The 17554-nt window shown below is 44.9% G+C and overlaps 1 protein-coding gene across 1 annotated transcript in view; it reads left to right on the top strand.

Moving 5' to 3' along the window:
- LOC126088408 (uncharacterized) overlaps window positions 1-17554 on the top strand; it is a 1096577-nt gene that overhangs the window by 279096 nt on the left and 799927 nt on the right. Inside the window, exon 4 of the mRNA XM_049906547.1 lies at window positions 5055-5120. Within this exon, the coding sequence (XP_049762504.1) occupies window positions 5055-5120 (66 nt within the window). The remainder of the gene's footprint in view (window positions 1-5054; window positions 5121-17554) is intronic.

Here is a 17554-nt window from a genome sequence, read left to right as displayed (position 1 = left end):
CAGAACCTGGATTCATCCGAAAAAATGACGTTTTGCCGTTCGTGCACACAGGTTCGTCGTTGAGTACACCATCGCAGGCGTTCCTGTCTGTGATGCATCCATGGTCTCCGAGCTGATAGTCCATGCTGCTGCAAACGTCGTCGAACTGTTCGTGCAGATGGCTGTTGTCTTGCAAACGTCCCCATCTGTTGACTCAGGGATCGAGACGTGGCTGCACGATCCGTTACAGACATGCGGATAAGATGCCTGTCATCTCGACTGCTACTGATACGAGGCTGTTGGGATCCAGCACGGTCTTCCGTATTACCCTCCTGAACTCACCGATTCCATATTCTGCTAACAGTCATTGGATATCGAACAACGCGAGCAGCAATGTCGCGATTCGATAAACCGCAATCGCGATAGGCTACAATCCGACCTTTATCAAAGTCGGAAACGTGATGGTACGCATTTCTTCTCCTTAAACGAGGCATCACAACAACGTTTCACCAGGCAACGCCGGTCAACTGGTGTTTGTGTCTGAGAAATCGGTTGGAAACTTTCCTCATGTCAGCACGTTGTAGGTGTCGCCACCGGCGCCAACCTTGTGTGAATGGTCTGAAAAGCTAATCATTTGCATATCACAGCATCTTCTTCCTGTTGGTTAAATTTCGCGTCTGTAGCACGTCATCTTCGCGGTGTAGCAATTTTAATGGCTAGTAGTGTATTCGTCTTCTTCCAGGACCTATTTTGCTGTTGATGTTCCCTTGAAGTATTCTTTGTAGCAAATTATATCTATTTTTATTGCATATGATATGTGGAATCTGCTTTCGCAGGACAGAGCGGATCAGGTTTAGGGTTGTGGAGTGCGGCCGTAATCAGTAACTATTAGTTGCACAAAACACACAAACTCTTATTTTCCTAAGAACCACTTAATTACACACTGCCTTAAGAGGATCAAATTAAATCAATACGGCTGAAAGCGTAGTCAAGAAGGCCTCCTGGGCTGAAGGGCCAAATGCACACCAAAACAAGAATGGCTGAAAGCCTGAGCAGAAGTTATAAAAAATGGCTTTAAAGAATACACGCGGCTGAAGGCCTTATTTAAAAAAATAAAAATAAAAATTCAAGTAAATACTCGGCTGAAGGTTACACACAAGGCAATGAACAACTCAGGACTTAGGGACTGGATAACAAGAATTTCACATAGAGCAAATTAAAAAAAAATAGTTTTAAAACAATCAGTTTTCAAAACTTTAATTTAAGACTGGTGGAGGACTTATCTTAAAAACATTTCAAGTAAAAGCGTGGCTGAAGACCACACACTGGATATTGAACAACTCAGGACTTAAGGGCCTGGAGAAGAAGAATTTCAGACAGAACACTCTAATGACCTCGTTGTCGACGGGACGTGAAACACTACCCAGACAGAACACACTTTAAAAATTTTAGTTATTAAACAAATCAATCTTGAAACTTTAATTTAAGTCGGCTGAAGGCCTTATCTTAAAATTGAAAAAAAAACAAACTAAATTAATAGACGGCTGAAGGCCTCGCTCAGTACATCAGACTAAAATGAAAATCACAATCTAAAACCAACAGTAAATGTCTACTCTACTAAATGAAGCAGGCAAAAAGGAATACAAACGTCTCAAAAATGAGATCGACAGGAAGTGCAAAATGGCTAAGCAGGGATGGCTAGAGGACAAATGTAAGGATGTAGACGCTTGTCTCACTAGGGGTAAGATAGATACTGCCTACAGGAAAATTAAAGAGACCTTTGGAGATAAGAGAACCACTTGTATGAACATCAAGAGCTCAGATGGAAACCTAGTTCTAAGCAAAGAAGGGAAAGCAGAAAGGTGGAAGGAGTATATAGAGGGTCTATACAAGGGCGATGTACTTGAGGACAATATTATGGAAATGGAAGAGGATGTAGATGAAGATGAAATGGGAGATACGATACTGCGTGAAGAGTTTGACAGAGCACTGAAAGACCTGAGTCGAAACAAGGCCCCCGGAGTAGACAACATTCCATTGGAACTACTGACGGCCTTGGGAGAGCCAGTCCTGACAAAACTCTACCATCTGGTCAGCAAGATGTATGAAACAGGTGAAATACCCTCAGACTTCAAGAAGAACATAATAATTCCAATCCCAAAGAAAGCAGGTGTTGACAGATGTGAAAATTACCGAACAATCAGTTTAATAAGCCACAGCTGCAAAATACTAACACGAATTCTTTACAGACGAATGGAAAAACTAGTAGAAGCCAACCTCGGGGAAGATCAGTTTGGATTCCGTAGAAATACTGGAACACGTGAGGCAATACTGACCTTACGACTTATCTTAGAAGAAAGATTAAGGAAAGGCAAACCTACGTTTCTAGCATTTGTAGACTTAGAGAAAGCTTTTGACAATGTTGACTGGAATACTCTCTTTCAAATTCTAAAGGTGGCAGGGGTAAAATACAAGGAGCGAAAGGCTATTTACAATTTGTACAGAAACCAGATGGCTGTTATAAGAGTCGAGGGACATGAAAGGGAAGCAGCGGTGGGGAAGGGAGTAAGACAGGGTTGTTGCCTCTCCCCCATGTTATTCAATCTGTATATTGAGCAAGCAGTAAAGGAAACAAAAGAAAATTTCGGAGTAGGTATTAAAATCCATGGAGAAGAAATAAAAACTTTGAGGTTCGCCGATGACATTGTAATTCTGTCAGAGACAGCAAAGGACTTGGAAGAGCAGTTGAATGGAATGGATGGTATCTTGAAGGGAGGATATAAGATGAACATCAACAAGAGCAAAACGAGGATAATGGAATGTAGTGGAATTAAGTCGGGTGATGCTGAGGGAATTAGATTAGGAAATGAGACACTTAAAGTAGTAAAGGAGTTTTGCTATTTGGGGAGTAAAATAACTGATGATGGTCGAAGTAGAGAGGATATAAAATGTAGACTGGCAATGGCAAGGAAAGCGTTTCTGAAGAAGAGGAATTTGTTAACATCGAGCATAGATTTAGGTGTCAGGAAGTCGTTTCTGAAAGTATTTGTATGGAGTGTAGCCATGTATGGAAGTGAAACATGGACGGTAAATAGTTTGGACAAGAAGAGAATAGAAGCTTTCGAAATGTGGTGCTACAGAAGAATGCTGAAGATTAGATGGGTAGATCACATAACTAATGAGGAAGTACTGAATAGGATTGGGGAGAAGAGAAGTTTGTGGCACAACTTGACCAGAAGAAGGGATCGGTTGGTAGGACATGTTCTGAGGCATCAAGGGATCACCAATTTAGTATTGGAGGGCAGCGTGGAGGGTAAAAATCGTAGGGGGAGACCAAGAGATGAATACACTAAGCAGATTCTGAAGGATGTAGGTTGCAGTAGGTACTGGGAGATGAAGAAGCTTGCACAGGATAGAGTAGCATGGAGAGCTGCATCAAACCAGTCTCAGGACTGAAGACCACAACAACAACAACAACAACAACAAAACCAACAGAACAGTGGTGCTCCGAAGTATTCCAAGGGTCGGCGTGAGAAGGTAGCTCTAACGTAAGGTGAGGTGAGACATGCAGCCAAGAGTAAGGTTAAATAACTGGATGGCAACCCGACCCTGGGACGGCTGAAGGACCAAACAACAACCTAATCAATTCCGTCCCACCCGACCGATGGTACGACAACGCAAAATATCAGCTGAGGACGAAGATACCAGCCGCACTACGTCTTCAGAATTGGCGTCCAAAAACAGCCAAGGCACAATAACCACTCTTAAGAAAAAAATATGAACAAACAACTAAAAGGTTGTCGAACTACACGCCGTGCCGAACAGCATCATCACGGCGAGGAAACACACACTACTGGAAAACTACGCTAACGACCAGGGCGTTAGGGTCCAGAAGGCAGAAAATACCGCTGGTGCACTTCATGGATAAGTCACAACCAATTTAACAGTTAAAGACCTTACAGGAAGACGGCTGCAAAATTTCGCCGACCCCAACACACCATATATTGTTGCCAGCCGGATCGGCCCAAGAAGCAATGAACGAAGAGATGTCACAGCAGTTGAGGTTTCATAACAAGCTAACGCAACTTCAGTGTCCAGGTTCGGTGGACAACGAACTTTGTAGCTCTCATAGCTAGCGCCTCACAATCCGACGACGCGTGTACGCCACCAGCGGTCCTGGTCTGACAGTGTGTTGCGGAAACTTCCTCGCTGCTCTGTCCCAACCGACCGATTGCTTGAGTCCAGCACGCAGACAGCATTAAAATAACTGCTCAGTCAAAACCACATAAGCTACACACGGTTCTGCAAAACACTTCCACAAATAACTCGAACAGTAAATCTGTTACAAACTGAAAATGTGGCGCATGTGTTGAACGTCATTACATCCGCTAGCGTAGCAAGTGGAATAATTGAATAGCAAAACAGGGCTGCTAGAGACGACATTGCTGCTGAATACTTTCTTCGTTCGCGCGCTTACGTATCGGTGCCACATAATCTTCGTAGCAGAATCGCTTTCATTGTTCGACGTGGAGCTAAATAGGAGCCAGTTGCCAGGCAACCTCCCAGTCTGATGACATGATACATCATGTGGACGGCATCTCATCCTGCTATTTGAGATGGTAATGTAGGTGAATACTTTATACGTCCCTTGTTCTACGAGATTTTCAGGTTACGTTATAGCATACAAGCTTTATTTATCCTTCACGAACGTGGGTAATTGTCACTTAGAGTATGACAATTTGGGTTAGTTCTGAAAGACAAACCCTGGTGTTTCGAATGACTCATGTGTCATAACAATACTTTAAAACTCTACTAAAGTAGTTTTTGTTACATTTTTACTGTCGTAGCGTAGTACATATTTCGTAATCGCCAACCCGTTTTTAACGCAGAAAATATTATTGTTGTTAATTTTTTATTGATGCTTAATTTGAGGCAGCTGATTTCCTTATCAGATTTGTTTTCAGTCTGGATAGAACCCTGGCTGCATTTCTACTTGATTAATTTTAAGTATTTGTGGATTATTAGTCAAACGAGCAGTAAATCATCCTAAGTCAACATTGTTTCACATGTTGCAGGAAGGTGAACCGATTGCTGCTGGTATTTCCGTTCACCGCACTGAATCACGCTTTTCACGAGTGGAGGTATGTACGTCTCCTAAAACTTTTTTCACTCATAGTACCTATTCAGAACGTACTATACTTATAGCGGCCTCTTATTCCTGGTCTTAAGTGGGAGAAAAAAAGATTTATACAAAATATCACCATCTGATTTATTGTTAATCCGTAAACTAGCAATATGTTAGGTAGTCTTCACACTTGACTAGTTTTTTTAAAAAAAAAGCATTTATAATAAATAAATTATGACTTAAAATCGGTTGTTGATGATCTGCTTTCTCTGCTCGTTACAAAGTTTCTTATGCCAGGTATGTGGGATTATTTGAAGGTATGTTGCTATGTGTCTCGTCGTTGAGTATGTAATTTCCGATGCTCGATTATAACCGTCAGAATGTATGCTACTCGCCCCTTCCACAATCACCATAAACCTGTTTTACAGTGATAGAAACAACTTAGGTACGGAATAAAGTACCGGGTGATCAAAAAGTGAGTATAAATTTGAAAACAAAATGAATCACGGAATAATGTAGACAGAGACGTACAAATTGACACACATGCTTGGAATGACATGGGGTTTTATTAGAACCAAAAAACTACAAAAGTTCAAAAATGTCCGACAGATGGCGCTTCATCTGATCAGAAGAGCAATAATTAGCATAACAAAGTAAGACTAAGCGAAGATGATGTTCATTGCAGGAAATGCTCAATATGTCCACCATCATTCCTCAACAATAGCTGTAGTCGAGGAATAATGTTGTGAACAGCACTGTAAACCATGTCTAGAGTTATGGTGAGGCATTGGCGTCGGATGTTGTCTTTCAGGATCCCTAGAGATGTCGGTCGATCACGATACACTTGCGACTTCAGGTAACCCCAAAGCCAATAATCGCACGGACTGAGGTCTGGGGAACAGGGAGGCCAAGCACAACGAAAGCGGCGGCTGAGCACACGATCATCACCAAGATCTTCCACGCGTCTAGCAATATGGGGAGGAGCGCCATCCTGCATAAACATCGTACGTTCCAGCAGGTGTTTATCAGCCAGGCTGGGGATGATGCGATTCTGTAACATATCGGCGGCCTCTCACCCGTCACGGTAGCAGTTACTAACGTTTTGCTGTCCAGCGCCATCTGCCGGACATTTTGTGAACTTTTTTTTTGGTTCTGATAAAACCCCATGTCATTCCAAGCATGTGTGTCAATTTTTACCTCTCTATCTACACTATTCCGTGGTTTATTAAGTTTTCAAATTTATACTGATTTTTTGATCACCCGGTAGTTTGGCAACGCGATTTTGCTGTTCCGCCATCCACGGTACATTGTGGGAGCGTTGAAATTCGGTTGTTAGCACTGATTAAATGACTATGTGGTTAGCCATCGCCTTCCAACTATGTGTGTGTCGATACCATCTCTATGACTATGAAATCTCCTTAGTACTGTTTTGTTGTGGATGAGTATGGAATTAAATTTAGAGATAATAATACAAATTTATATTCTCAGACTATGGTAAGTGTGACAACGAAAATGAATATTACGACCGATCGGCAAAGTCTAGATATGTCGCAGGAGCAATGAACACGCCACGCATTTCCATATATTTAGAGCAGCATTTCTGAAACTCAGTTAATGTCAATACTGAAGTGGGTGTAAGCTGCAAAATGAAAAGTATGTCAACACCACTTAGTGCCCACCCTTCCCCCTCATGGCGCCTAGAAATCTGCTGGAAACACTCACAATGTGGTGTCGGAATGTCCTCGGAGCAATGACAGTATATTCTCCAATAACAGCCGAGAACTGAGAAGGCAGTAATGGTGGACGCTGGGGCCTGCAGCAAAATCGACCTTCTCTAACTCATTCGGAAGGTGCCTCACGTCCACGTTCTCTGATGGTGCGGAGACATCCAGCCCCTTGTTGTTCACTAGCGGTTTCACTGTCCTTCAACTACACTCCTGGAAATGGAAAAAAGAACACATTGACACCGGTGTGTCAGACCCACCATACTTGCTCCGGACACTGCGAGAGGGCTGTACAAGCAATGATCACACGCACGGCACAGCGGACACACCAGGAACCGCGGTGTTGGCCGTCGAATGGCGCTAGCTGCGCAGCATTTGTGCACCGCCGCCATCAGTGTCAGCCAGTTTGCCGTGGCATACGGAGCTCCATCGCAGTCTTTAACACTGGTAGCATGCCGCGACAGCGTGGACGTGAACCGTATGTGCAGTTGACGGACTTTGAGCGAGGGCGTATAGTGGGCATGCGGGAGGCCGGGTGGACGTACCGCCGAATTGCTCAACACGTGGGGCGTGAGGTCTCCACAGTACATCGATGTTGTCGCCAGTGGTCGGCGGAAGGTGCACGTGCCCGTCGACCTGGGACCGGACCGCAGCGACGCACGGATGCACGCCAAGACCGTAGGATCCTACGCAGTGCCGTAGGGGACCGCACCGCCACTTCCCAGCAAATTAGGGACACTGTTGCTCCTGGGGTATCGGCGACGACCATTCGCAACCGTCTCCATGAAGCTGGGCTACGGTCCCGCACACCGTTAGGCCGTCTTCCGCTCACGCCCCAACATCGTGCAGCCCGCCTCCAGTGGTGTCGCGACACGCGTGAATGGAGGGACGAATGGAGACGTGTCGTCTTCAGCGATGAGAGTCGCTTCTGCCTTGGTGCCAATGATGGTCGTATGCGTGTTTGGCGCCGTGCAGGTGAGCGCCACAATCAGTACTGCATACGACCGAGGCACACAGGGCCAACACCCGGCATCATGGTGTGGGGAGCGATCTCCTACACTGGCCGTACACCACTGGTGATCGTCGAGGGGACACTGAATAGTGCACGGTACATCCAAACCGTCATCGAACCCATCGTTCTACCATTCCTAGACCGGCAAGGGAACTTGCCGTTCCAACAGGACAATGCACGTCTGCATGTATCCCGTGCCACCTAACGTGCTCTAGAAGGTGTAAGTCAACTACACTGGCCAGCAAGATCTCCGGATCTGTCCCCCATTGAGCATGTTTGGGACTGGATGAAGCGTCGTCTCACGTGGTCTGCACGTCCAGCACGAACGCTGGTCCAACTGAGGCGCCAGGTGGAAATGGCATGGCAAGCCGTTCCACAGGACTACATCCAGCATCTCTACGATCGTCTCCATGGAGAATAGCAGCCTGCATTGCTGCGAAAGGTGGATATACACTGTACTAGTACCGACATTGTGCATGCTCTGTTGCCTGTGTCTATGTGCCTGTGGTTCTGTCAGTGTGATCATGTGATGTATCTGACCCCAGGAATGTGTCAATAAAGTTTCCCCTTCCTGGGACAATGAATTCACGGTGTTCTTATTTCAATTTCCAGGAGTGTACATTTCGTAGATGCAGTGCAGTTGTCCGCGAACTGCCGAACAGCTTTTACTTTCCCAGGCGAGGGGCTATAAAAACTGAGGTTATCAATGTCAGTAGATACCCCAATATGCGGCTCGTATTGTCGATAGAATAATTACCCACTCGTCTCTGTCCTGCGTACGTAATCTCCCAGCCGTGTCTAATAGGTGTTTAAACTCCCAGGCTACTCAGAAAAGTACTTGACAGAGAAATCCTGATTTGATGCCGGAAAAATAGTCCAAATGGTAGATATGTGCTCTGTTCTGCATGTACGAGCGAATATTCAATAAAACGTAAATCTTATAGGCAATATCCTTCTAAGCGGCCAGATTCGTTCTGTAAAGTTACAGAATGATGTCCAACTACAAATTATTCTACAAAAAGCGAAGAATTTAGAGTCTGTCTCTTATAACGCCTTGGCTACTACAGTAGCCTACAGTTTATGTTTCTCTGGATATATGGATGAATCCAGGACTTTCTTCGTGTTTGAATGTGAAACAAAGGTGATAATTTTCTTAATATGAAAGTTTGTGAAACAAAGGGACCAGAAAATTTCCATTTCCAGAACGGAGAGTTAGCGTCAGGTCATTGCGCCGTGCCACTTCATCAATGTCTAATTTTATAGTTAGTCCCCATTTTCGAAGTCGATTTGTGGTTCAGCGTAGGTGAGCGTTTTCGCAGGTGACGAACTTACGTGGTTACCTTCGTACATCCATCTTCTGCTGGACACTGGGACAACTGATATGTAGTATCGATAACACTAGCAGGAGTATTTAATGGTTTGTTTCTTTTTACGCTCCCATTTCGGTGTTACAATATACCATTTTCAGGCTCCTACATACAGCAATCATATCGTTTCTCAAATGGCTCAAATGACTCTGAGCGCTATGGCACTTAACATCTGAGGACATCAGTCCCCTAGAACTTAGAACTACTTAAACCTAACTAACCTAAGGACATGACACACATCCATGCCCGAGGCAGGATTCGAACCTTCTACCGTAGCGGTCGCGCGGTTACAGAATGTAGCGCCTAGAACCGCTTGGCCACTCCGGCCTGCCATATCGTTTCTCATACTGTATAAAATACATCATCATCTCTATACCCATATACACATATTTTTTAAATCATTATATGTTACTTGTCTCTCTTTCTGTCGTGTGGCAGCTTCGTCGCTGGGTAAAAGTCTTTTTAGGTACACCTTTTAAGCGATTCCGTGTCTCTAGTAATGGAATGATGATGAGGACTGCAGAACACACAGTCCTCGAGTGGGGAAAATAAACTCACCCGGCCAGGAAGCAAAACCGTGTCCTTCCATTGGCATCCAGCCACGCTGATCACGCAGCTACCGAGGCTGACATGTGTTAGCTACATTAGACGGAATTAATTGAAACTACATACGTCCATGTTACCAGCATGCTGTTCAAAACTTTAACAAAAGACAACAGATCTAGATAGTGTCTCCCTCAACAGATCTAGATAGTGTCTCCCTTGTATCCCGTTTATAATAACTGAAAAATACGAAGCAGCTTACAATACAGGTGTATAGCTAGCTAGGAGCAGCGCAACGCGGAGGAAAGTGTGTGTTGAGTGTAACGGAAAATAAGAGGATGACAGCAGCAACAGTCACTGGAGAACTGGTTGCCACACTCGCGAACCCTGTCAACGGCAAAGCAACACGAGGGGATGTCCTGAAGCTGCGAATTGCGTAGGGAGCAGGAATTCCAAAACAACTCACCAGTGACGCAAACTCCTGAGACAGAAGAACGTGTTCCTGACGCCATAAAACCTGGACAATGCAAGAAAGTAATTTGGTCAGATGAGTCTTGTTTCACACGGTTTCCAACTTCTATCCGAGTTCAAACCGCAGGAGTGAAACGTAATCATTCGGCAGCCATTTCATGGATTTACAGGGGCCCCATAGTTACTCTGCAAGGTAGCTTTACTGCCCAGTATTATGTGACCATTTTGGCTGATCAGGTCCATCCCATGATACAGTGCTTGTTCTCCAATGGTGAAAAAAAAACAGAGAAAAGGTGGTTGTAGTATTATAAAATTGCATTTCATGTAAAAACTGACGATCTTTTGAATGTAGTATGGTATGGACATATCTACCTTCGAAGGTGAGTGCTCAGCGTGTCTGACTGATTTGCGAAGAATCGAAGTTCAGTTACCGCCGCTGCCAGGAAATTTTCCTTAGGACGGCAAAGGGTCGCATTCGTCCATCTGATGCCAGATGCGGGGCCACTAGAGTGTTAAACAGCTGCTCCAATGTCCTGGAGCTGACAAAGCGCGGAAGATTGATGTGCTAGCCACAGGCCATTCCTACCGCATCCAAATGACGCATTGACTGACAATAACGTGGCGGACGGTCGGTACTGAACGGCCCGTCACCTGGTAGTATGGTATAAACTTAAGGCTGAATGGCAATTGCTTATGGCTGATTTTTACCGAAAGTGGGGACGAATTAACATTAGGTTATGCATTTCACACTTGTTAGAAAGTGACTTGAATCGTTTAATTACCTTACAATAAAGGGGAAAGTGAATCGTTCAGTAATCGTAGAATGACAACTAAGGAATTGTACGCTCTTTCTACCCCGAATGCATGCATTCCTCAGAAACTACAAGAAATATCCCGGAATCATTAGAGACTCAATACACATTAATGAGAATGTTGGGGTGTAGTTGTAGCATAAATACTGCTTTACCAAACACTGTGACGTAGTCTCAAGATGACTTGGAGTGGGCGAGAGTTTCTCTACTGGAGATGGGTGTGGTTGTAACAGATGAAGGCAGACCACTCTGAAAACATTTAGCCACGGAAATAGACGGTATAAAAGAAAAAAGGGAAAGCCTGCTCATCTTTCATGATATGTTACGAAACTGGTGAAGTGAACAAGAAACGTAAGTCGATATCTGCGAGTATCGTGCTGAGAAACTTGAAGTCGATGGATTTGGAGATGCCAGATGAGAGTAATGGAAAGAATGTTGCAGAAATATAGTTACACCGCGAAACAGGTGTGCTGACAAAAGCCTCATCAAGCGGGTTGGCGCAGTGGTGGGGCTCTGGTGCTCTGGAGCACTTCTGTTCCAAGCCCTATCCGGTCATCCAGCTATAGGTTGTCCGCTGTTTCCCTGTCTCGCTTAAGGCGAATCCCTGGGTGATTGCTATGAAAAGGCAATGTCTATTAACATTCCCATTCTTCCACACTCTGAACTTGTGCTGCGTCCCTAATGACATCGTTTTCCATGTGACCTTGAACCCTAATCTTCTCTCCGAACCACCTCTGAACAGTCCGTTGAGTGTTACTCTTCGCTTCTGAATTACCAATTAGCAGTAATCGAGAAGGTGGAGAAGAGTGGCATGTATTGCCACCGGCTCGTTTAAAAAGAATGAGGCAGAATCTCATGCAACTCCAGTGACAAATGCAACTAGAGAGATCTGTTGCAAAATTCAGAGTGGGCGTAGGAAAGTCAACCATCCTATTACTTGATGCCGTATACATCCCGCGCGATCTGCATCCGCATCAACATGTACATATTTACTGCGAATTGTGGCAGAAAGTGAAACGTCCCCTTAGAAAAATTATACATGACTGTGCTTAAACTGACACACATTACTTTTAGCGCAACGCAACCTGACTTTCAATAATCCCTACAAAAGAATGGCCCTGATTAACAATAACCTATACCTTTCATGAATCACTTACCTTACAAAAATCTTCGTTACTCAAACTACTGCAATACAGCGAGCGCCACTACTGCCAGCTAAATAAAAGATTCAAACTACTGAAGGCACTAATTACTGATAGGCATAGTTAGCAAATGAAAGATTTTGATAGAGAACAGACAATGTATTTACCTTAATAGTGTTCAATAGTCATATATATATAGCAGTTCATGACATCCAGTCTTATAAATTTACTGTCTCTGATGGACACACGTCCAGATCATCCGCTCTCAAAACTCCGCCATTTCTCTTCCCACATCCACCACTGCTGGCGGCTCACCTCCAACTGCGCAACGCTACGCGCTGTTCACATCCAGCTGCCAACACTACAATAGCAAACAACAATGCAAATCAGCCACAGACTGCACAAAGCATAGCCAGTGATTTTCATACAGAGCTTTACGTGGCGTTACCAATAAAAAAACCTAAACAGACTACTTACAAAAGTTCATCGAACCACTTGCAGACTATATCTTTCCATGCGAGCTCGGGTATCTCTTACTTCAGGACGATGGTCATGTCTTCCTGTATAGGTCGGAGCCAACAAAATATTCCAGCTTCCGGGTAGAAAGATGGTGATTGGAATTTCGTAAAAAGATTCCGTCGCTACGAAAAATGCCTTTGTTTGAATGACTGCCACCCCAACTCACGGATGGGATCCATGAGTCTCACTCCCTTATTTCGCGATAATACCAAACGAGGTGCCTTTCTCTGAATTTTTTTGATGTCCTCTGCCAATCCCGGGCGCCAATACTCCAGAAGGCAGTCTCTTAGTGCACTATGTGATCAAAAGAATCCGGACACCCCCCAAAACATACATTTTTCGTATTAGGTGCATTGTGCTACCATCAACTGCTAGGTACTCCATATCAGCGGCCTCATTAGTCATTAGACATCGTGAGAGAGCAGAATGGGGCTCTCCGCGGTACTCACGGACTTCGAACGTGGTCATGTGATTGGGTGTCACTTGTGACATACGTCTGTGCGTGATATTTCCACACCCCTAAACATCCCTAGGTCCACTGTTTCCGATGTGATAGTGAAGTGGAAACATGTAGGGACACGTACAGCACAAGCGCGTACAGGCTGACCTATTCTGTTGACTAACAGAGACCACCGACAGTTGAAGACGGTCGTAATGTGTAATAGGCAGACGTCTATTCAGACCATCACACAGGAATTCCAAACTGCATCTTGATCCATTGCAAGTACTATGACAGGAGGGAGGTGAGAAAGCCTGTATTTCATGGTCGAGCGGCTGCTCATAAGCCTCACATTGCGCCGGTATATGCCAAACGACGCCTCTCTTGGTGTAAGGAGCGAAAACATTGTACGATTGAACAGTGGAAAAACGTTGTGTGGAGTGACGAATCACGGTACACAATGTGGCGACCCGTTGGCGGGGTGTGGTTATAACGAACGCCCTGTGAACGTCATCTGCCAGCGTGTGTAGTGCCACCAGTAAGACTCGGAGGCCGTGGTGTTATGGTGTGGTCGTGTTTTTCACGGAGGGGTCTTGCGCCCTTTGTTGTTTTGTGTGACACTATAATACGCAGGCCTACATTGATGTTTATTCACCTTCTCGCTACCCACTATTGAAGAGCAATTCGGGGATGGCGATTGGATATTTCAGCTCGACCGAGCACCTGTTCATAATGCAGGGCCTGTGGCGGAATGGTTATACGACAATAACATCCGCGTAATGGACTGGCCTGCAGGGAGTCCTAACCTGAACCCTATAGAATATCTTTGGGATGTTTTGAAACGCCGACTTCGTGCCAGGACTCACCGTGCGACATCGATAGCTCTCCTCAGTGCAGCACTCCTTAAGAATGGGCTGCCATTCCCCAAGAAACCTTCCAGCACCTGACTAAACGTATGAGTGTGAGAGTGGAAGGAGTCAGCAAGGGTAAGGGTGGAACAACATCAGACTGAATTCCAGCATTACCGATGGAGGGCGCTAGGAACTTGTAAGCCATTTTCAGCCATGTGTCCGGGTATCTTTGATCACCTAGTGTAGACTTGCTGCACATTCTAAGTGTTATGCCAATAAAACACAGTCTTTGGATTCACTTCCTCACAACATTTTCTATGTGATGGTTCCAATTTAAGTTATTCGTAATTGTAGTCCCTAGGTATTCAGTTGGATGGAAAATCTTTACATTTCTGTAATTTATTGTGTAAGCAAAATTTAGCGGATTTCTTTTAGTGCACCAAACACATATGTGGTCTAAAACATTTTGTAATTTGCTTTTATTTTCTGTTGATGTTCCTATACGGTAAAAGATATCAGCACTTGCAAAAATTCGAAGATGGCACCTGAAATTGTCACATAAGTCGTTTAAACAGAATAGGAACAACAGAATACCTATAACAGTTCCCTGAGGATTGCTAGATATCATTTCTCTTTCACTGGATGATTTTCCGCCGATTACTAACTTTCTGACAAAAATTCAGCTGCACAACTGTGACGATACGCCATAGGCACGCAATCTGATTAGAAGCCGCTTGTGAGGTACGGTATCAAAAGTTTTTGTAAATCAAATAAAAACAGTCTCGATGGTGTTTTCAGACTTTTTATTTATCAGCAACTGGTTTCGGCCCTTACCTCATATCATCTTCAGGCTTTCGACCTCTGCAATACAGTAATAATGCATGCTCTGTATAGAGGAAAGAAAATGTGGCTAAACAACGTCTTAAATATACGCTACAATAATTAAAATGTACGATGTTATACCCATTATGACTCCTGGTGGCAGCAGACGGAGCGAAATCTTTAGAAGCAACATTGTCAGTGCTAAATAAGGCAGTTTTGGACGAGATTATATACTGTAAGCTCCACCCGTCGCCTACAGCATTACATCATTCGTGACCACTCATGTGTGACATATACGAGTACTACACTGACTGGTTAAGTCGGTTTTATAAGAAGAAATAGATGCAGCAATAAATACATAAATTGCATACATAAAATCTTACTTGTCCAGTTCTGTCACAACTGATCTAAGTAAAAGAAACAAAAAGACAGGCATGTTACAACCGCCTCGTCGTCTGCCGTGATATCTGTGGTGGGCCTCGCTGTAGTGCAACTATCGATACTTTCCAGCCATTGCTGCTGCAGCGAGTACATAACAAATGCCCACATGGGGCAGTCTGAATTCAATAGCAATTATAGATTGCCTGTCATTTTGTTTCTTTTACTTATATCAATTGTGATAGGATTAGAGAGATAGAATTTTATGTATGTAATTTTTCTGTTTAGTGCTTTATCGATTTTTTCTTATAAATTCGACTGAACCAGTCAGTGTAGTACGTTATCTCACGCATGATTGGTCATCAGTGATGTAATGCTGTAGACGATGGGCAGAGCTACAGTACATAATCTCGTCCAAAGCTGCCTTATTCAGCAGTGAAAATCTTACTTCTAAAGATCTCGCCCCATCTGCCGCGTCTAGAAGCCATAATGGTTGTAACATCGTACTTTTTAATTATTGCAGTTTATGTTTCAGACGTTGTTTAGCCACATTTTCTTTCCTCTTTACTGAGCATGTATTATTGCTGAATTGCAGCTGTCTAAAGCCTGAAGATGATATGAGGGAATGGCCGAAACCGGTTGCTGACAAATAAAAAATTTGAAAACGCAATCTAAACTGCTTTTATTTGATTTTTAACTAGAAAACTATAGCAAAGATCAGGAAAAACAGCAGATGATCTACGCATGGTGCAGGGACTGGAAATTTACCCTCAACACACAGTCTGCAATGTACTGTATACACTCCTGGAAATTGAAATAAGAACACCGTGAATTCATTGTCCCAGGAAGGGGAAACTTTATTGACACATTCCTGGGGTCAGATACATCACATGATCACACTGACAGAACCACAGGCACATAGACACAGGCAACAGAGCATGCACAATGTCGGCACTAGTACAGTGTATATCCACCTTTCGCAGCAATGCAGGCTGCTATTCTCCCATGGAGACGATCGTAGAGATGCTGGATGTAGTCCTGTGGAACGGCTTGCCATGTCATTTCCACCTGGCGCCTCAGTTGGACCAGCGTTCGTGCTGGACGTGCAGACCGCGTGAGACGACGCTTCATCCAGTCCCAAACATGCTCAATGGGGGACAGATCCGGAGATCTTGCTGGCCAGGGTAGTTGACTTACACCTTCTAGAGCACGTTGGGTGGCACGGGATACATGCGGACGTGCATTGTCCTGTTGGAACAGCAAGTTCCCTTGCCGGTCTAGGAATGGTAGAACGATGGGTTCGATGACGGTTTGGATGTACCGTGCACTATTCAGTGTCCCCTCGACGATCACCAGTGGTGTACGGCCAGTATAGGAGATCGCTCCCCACACCATGATGCCAGGTGTTGGCCCTGTGTGCCTCGGTCGTATGCAGTCCTGATTGTGGCGCTCACCTGCACGGCGCCAAACACGCATACGACCATCATTGGCACCAAGGCAGAAGCGACTCTCATCGCTGAAGACGACACGTCTCCATTCGTCCCTCCATTCACGCGTGTCGCGACACCACTGGAGGCGGGCTGCACGATGTTGGGGCGTGAGCGGAAGACGGCCTAACGGTGTGCGGGACCGTAGCCCAGCTTCATGGAGACGGTTGCGAATGGTCCTCGCCGATACCCCAGGAGCAACAGTGTCCCTAATTTGCTGGGAAGTGGCGGTGCGGTCCACTACGGCACTGCGTAGGATCCTACAGTCTTGGCGTGCATCCGTGCGTCGCTGCGGTCCGGTCCCAGGTCGACGGGCACGTGCACCTTCCGCCGACCACTGGCGACAACATCGATGTACTGTGGAGACCTCACGCCCCACGTGTTGAGCAATTCGGCGGTACGTCCAACCGGCCTCCCGCATGCCCACTATACGCCCTCGCTCAAAGTCCGTCAACTGCACATACGGTTCACGTCCACGCTGTCGCGGCATGCTACCAGTGTTAAAGACTGCGATGGAGCTCCGTATGCCACGGCAAACTGGCTGACACTGACGGCGGCGGTGCACAAATGCTACGCATTTCATTGTGATCATTGCTTGTACAGCCCTCTCGCAGTGTCCGGAGCAAGTATGGTGGGTCTGACACACCGGTGTCAATGTGTTCTTTTTTCCATTTCCAGGAGTGTATAAATAAGCAGAGAGACCCATTATTATTTCATTGCACGATTGAATTAACTATCAGTTTCAATACTCTCATCCATTAAGTATCTGGGAGTATGCGCAAAGAGTGTTTTAAAGTAGAATGGCTACATAAAACTAATCAAAATTAAGGCAGACGTGAGCTTGTGATTCATTGGAAAAATTCTCAGGAAGTACAGTCCAATC

Source organism: Schistocerca cancellata, chromosome 6, assembly GCF_023864275.1.
Source record: "Schistocerca cancellata isolate TAMUIC-IGC-003103 chromosome 6, iqSchCanc2.1, whole genome shotgun sequence".
NCBI classification, from domain to species: Eukaryota; Metazoa; Arthropoda; class Insecta; order Orthoptera; family Acrididae; genus Schistocerca; species Schistocerca cancellata.
The sequence above is the reverse complement of the archived record's forward strand: the minus strand, read 5'-3'. Positions and strand labels throughout refer to the sequence as shown.